At 33.9% G+C, this 4,886-nt stretch overlaps 1 protein-coding gene across 1 annotated transcript; it reads right to left on the bottom strand.

Moving 5' to 3' along the window:
• Positions 1-736: 736 nt before the first annotated feature.
• Positions 737-1,720, bottom strand: LOC149552773 (uncharacterized). Its single transcript, XM_089790233.1, has 3 exons — positions 1,656-1,720; positions 1,456-1,557; positions 737-1,411 (listed from the first exon to the last, which is right to left on the bottom strand). The coding sequence occupies exons 1-3, from the start codon at positions 1,718-1,720 to the stop codon at positions 898-900; spliced, it is 681 nt and encodes a 226-aa protein (XP_089646359.1). The 3' UTR covers positions 737-897.
• Between the last annotated feature and the right edge of the window lie 3,166 nt (positions 1,721-4,886).

Below are 4,886 nucleotides of genomic sequence, written 5' to 3'. Positions count from 1 at the left end.
CCAAATCAAGGCTTTGCAAATCTTCATTCCTAGTTTTGAGATTTTACTTGAATCGTTTGTTTCACTCGAAAGACAAGTGTGAAGACACATTTTTATGCATAAGCTTGGAGTTGCGGGGACACTCCAAAAAGTAGTCCAATCTATTGTTTTTACACTCCTCAAAAAATATAACCAAGTTTTGATTTTCAATTCTTATTTGATAGTAGGAAGTCAGCAAACCTAGTTTTGAGACTAAATTAGAAATTTGGTATTCTAATTCCATTTTGCAAATTTTGAAACGAATGAAAAAAATTTCAAAATTCAAATTTTGAAAAAGCCAATTCCTACCATCTCACCCAAACCAAAGGAACCCTATATTAATGAAACTTACATTTCCATAGCCTTTGTTTTTAAGTGAAATGATATGCCTATTTCTTTTAGTGGGAAAACTCCAAACCGAAGGAGCAGCAATCGTTGAAAGATGATAAAATAGTAATGCCCCTAAACACTTTAAAAATCCGAGTGTATTTTGAACTTACGTACATATGTAATAAGACAACAAAGGAAAGTACCTAGAAAAGGTACGAAATTCAATTAAGTTAGAAAGCACATGACATCCTTTTGACCTTTTAAAACTTTTTGTCAAGTCTTTTATAAATAAATAAAAAATTCTTAAATCTAATCATTTCATGTAGTGCGGCATGTAACACACTGGAGAGGAATCGAACCGGCGACATATGGTGGCTAGGAAAACAAGTTTGCAACTGAAAATAACAGTCATGCATTAAAATCTGTACATGAAATACACAATAGTCCACTCTGTACAAATCAAGCGGATCGATCTCACAAAAATGAGAGGTATGCGCTTCAAATTAATTTACAAGTTCATCGTACGCTCAAATTCGGCTCTTTTATATATCAGATGTATATTCGGTGAAATTGAGGGGTTTCCTCTCTGTCAATCAGCCATTTGAGCTGCTCGAAATCATCTCTGTCGCATGGAAGAGTCAGAGTTCCTCTTTGATCAAAGCCAAATTCCGTCTCCGCCTCCAACAGAAGCTTCGTAATGAATGGATGGGATAAATAGAGTATTGGAATCACATAACGCTGCATCTCGCGCCCTACCTGAACGGCCACGCATCCCTGCGGAACAAGCTTCGACAATGGACGGCCTAGGGTTTGAGTGCTCAGCGGGATTCGAGACTTGCAAGACGATATTTTCGACCGAACGCAGCAAAACAGACGGCGAACTAGCCTGGGGAATTTGATGCGCGACACGCTGCGGCAAAGCTTCGATTTTCTCGATTTCAGAAACAATCTGCCTACTTTGATCTTCATCACCTGACAAAGAAATCCTTCCTTCAGATCATGCTGTGAGTGTGCAAAGCGTATTTGTAAGCCGGAGGTGCTCGTACCTAGATCTGAGAAAAGGCTTCAGAATATTTTAAATCAACGGTTTCTGATTCTTTATCAGACCAAAAAGTAAATCTCGACGGCGAAAAATCTTCACACTTTCTTTGGTCGGCGGGAGATCCAGGCGCCTTGGCAGGTGGCAGTTTTTTTAGGGTTTTACGAATACTGTTCATTGAATCTCTTTTATGGCTGCTTGTCTTTTCAGACTATTCTAATAAGCCAAGCTCGCCTTCTCATGAAAGGTACCTATATTTTAACTTTACGAAACTTCACTTCTTCTGCTTACCGGTTGTTGTTGTTTACTCCTCTCTGCTGATTCAGCAGCCATGGCCGACACTCCTAATCTTGTCAGTCAAGGTGAGGTCAAATACTGAGATTCTTCATGATATGGTTTTTAATAAGTTAAATTGTGATATTGCTATCTTGATTTAACTGTGTGATTTTGAGTCAAACTCATTGACCCATGTTTCATGAGTCCATCTCTTAGGGAATACATGAAACACTTAGCACTCATTGGATCCATCTCTCAAGGAATAAATGGAACACTTAGCACTCATTGGATCCATCTCTCAAGCTGGAGTAGTACTGGGATGGGTGACCTTCTGAGAAGTCCCGATGCTTCACCCCTGCAAGCATCATCTAGATCTAACGAGTGCTAAGTGTTCCATTTATTCCCATGAGAGATGGATTCATCGTGAATCACTACTCATGAAACATGGGTCAATGAGTTTGACTCAAAATCACAGAGTTAAATCCTGATAGCAATATCATGATATGATTTTTATTTTTTCGAACAAGGTTGAAATTGTATTGTGATCAGTTCAAGCTTATACATTGTATTCATTGGATGCGGCTATCCTCCATTCAAACTAGACGCGACTATCCTCCATCAAAACTGTACAGTTGACTAATTTTCAAAAAATCAAAAACATCATGGATTTTTCTGAAAATTTCAGCATTTGATCTTCATGATCTGCAAAGTTTGTAGTAGAAAACAACAAAAAATTTAGAAAAAAATCACCACGTTTTCATGAATTTGGAGGAAAAAAAGAAAAAAAGTGTGACTTTGTTTTGTCTTTAGTGCATTTTGGATGGAGATTAGCTTGTCCAATTCTGTCATGTATTCATTAGCTACACAAATTGAGTTTGATATAAAAGTCGGACAAAAATGAGTTCCATTTATTCTAACTAGAGAGGTATGTTGGATCACTACTCATGAAACATGGGTCAATGAGTTTGACTCAAACACTAATATCATAAAAGGACAAAAAGACTTTTAAAATATTAAGATATTATAGTATAAATAAAACTAGTATTTTACTAAAAGGGGTACAAACATAATGAGTCTACCAAGGATCAAGATTGTGACATTGTAAAGGATGTGGTTGGACCATGCTTCAAGTGAATTTGGCCGAATAGATATGGGAAGAGACTCAATAACCAACAAGAGATCTAAAAACCATGATAGTTTTGTCGTAGACACCTTCCAATTCCCGCTCTTAAAAGAATCCCCAAAAATGAAAATACATGTATAGTTGATCACATGTGTACTAATTTAGTCAATAATTTTTTAGCTTTTTTTTTGTTGGGACATTTCATAAAGACCAGTGAGACATTTAACCACAAGTAGTGTGTTTTGAGTTACAACATTGACCGATCATTCACAAGTATTGATGTGATATTGGGTGGTAACTCTTGGCACGCCTTGTAGCAATCTTGGATATTATGCCCATCAACATTTTAAGTTACATTGATTTTTGTTGAGTATCAATATTGGAAACATTGAACCTATAATCCTTGTACTAGAGAACAACAACCTTGTAGTTGAGATGATAAAAAAAAAGCTAGAACTTAGTTTTGAAATATATAGAAACTAATTTATTTAAAGAGAATGCTTTTTAAGCTTTGAATAAAAGCATTATTCACTACAATTTTACATCATTAAAAGTTCTTAAAACAAGACAAATTTTGTATTTTAATTTATTTAAAATTGAAGTTTTTGATCAGCATTCTCTTGTATGTACAAATGCTAGGCTATTTACGCCTTAATACCAATTTAGCCTCTAATACTTCTCTAAACCTTTGATCATGATAATTCATACGATCCGTCCTTGATTCCCAATGATGTATGCTCTTAGTACTCTTTGAAAAAAAGGGTTGATTATGAATTATTATTTTAAATAAAGTAAGTGAGAAATTCTATTAGTTTTTACAAACAATTATTAATATCTCACTTTTAAAATATTTTTTTAAAAAACTATATTTCATGAGTTCCACACATAAAGAAAGCAATCAATTAGTGAAAGCCTCATGGAGTAAGATCGGTCTATGGTAAATACATTCTGATTTGTAAATACAAATAATTAGAACTCATTTGTATTGTTTTAGTATCTATTCAATTTTTCATAAATGTTATTCTCATTCTAATTATAGGTTGCAAAAAAGAAACATCATGACCATTTGTATTATAGCTTTGTTCAAGAAGGAACACCGTCTCAAAATTTCTATTGATTGTAAAATTGATGTTTGAGGAATAGTAACAATGTATGACATTTTGTGCACAATTCTACCAAACTATGCTAGATTTACTTTGCTATCAAAATTGAAAAGTATTGATGGGAAAATAAATTTGGTCTCAATCCAATCCGAGAATATATGGACATTATGCTATTAGAGAAGAGACTCTTTTGTATGCCAAAAACAAGTAAACTCTCCACATTATGCTTGATTGATTATTTCATTTCATTTGCAAGAATATATGATCCCTTAACAATCATTTCTTGACAACAAAATGTTTGAGAAGTCATACATTTATATCGAATCTACAAATGGTTTGATTACTATCTAAAACCACATGCACAAAACTAAGAATATTGCCACAATTAGTGCATTGTCTTTACGCCTCGCCCCAATACTATTAAATTAGGGTGTCCATTGTCTCATTAATTTTAAACCAAAGAACATTAGGACACTTGAGCAAGAAATATGGAATGTCTTCTCTTTTGACATCAAGATATCAAAGAAATATGGCCATTGATGTAAGATTTACAACAACAATAACATGCAAAACTTGAGAATATAATTGGTCATCTCTTACTTTTATTTATTCACTTTTATCTAAATAGTACATCATAATGACCATGTTTTTCCCCACACTTCAACCCAACGTGAGTTCATGTTGATTGACATGACCTATTCTTCTCGCAATAACACCAAGTCTTGAAGGAAGCTCTCTATATTGTAACTTATCCACCACTATCCTTAGGCTTTTCAAATATTCACAAATTATCAATTTGGAAACAAACTTCTCTGTCTAAAAACTAAAATGAAAAATAACCTAGTGTAGAAAATTGTAGAATGAGAAAACTCAGATAACAATATTTACATGGAAAACCCTAGTAATAATATACAAGTAAAAAACCATGAACCAATTTCTTAACTTTTATTGCTCAGGAAATTTTCATAGTTACATAAGTGTTCAAAATGTATGAACA

This window comes from Cupressus sempervirens, chromosome 6 (genome assembly GCF_028749045.1).
Source record: "Cupressus sempervirens isolate cs-2001-9-10 chromosome 6, ASM2874904v1, whole genome shotgun sequence".
Taxonomy (NCBI): Eukaryota; Viridiplantae; Streptophyta; class Pinopsida; order Cupressales; family Cupressaceae; genus Cupressus; species Cupressus sempervirens.
The sequence above is the reverse complement of the archived record's forward strand: the minus strand, read 5'-3'. Positions and strand labels throughout refer to the sequence as shown.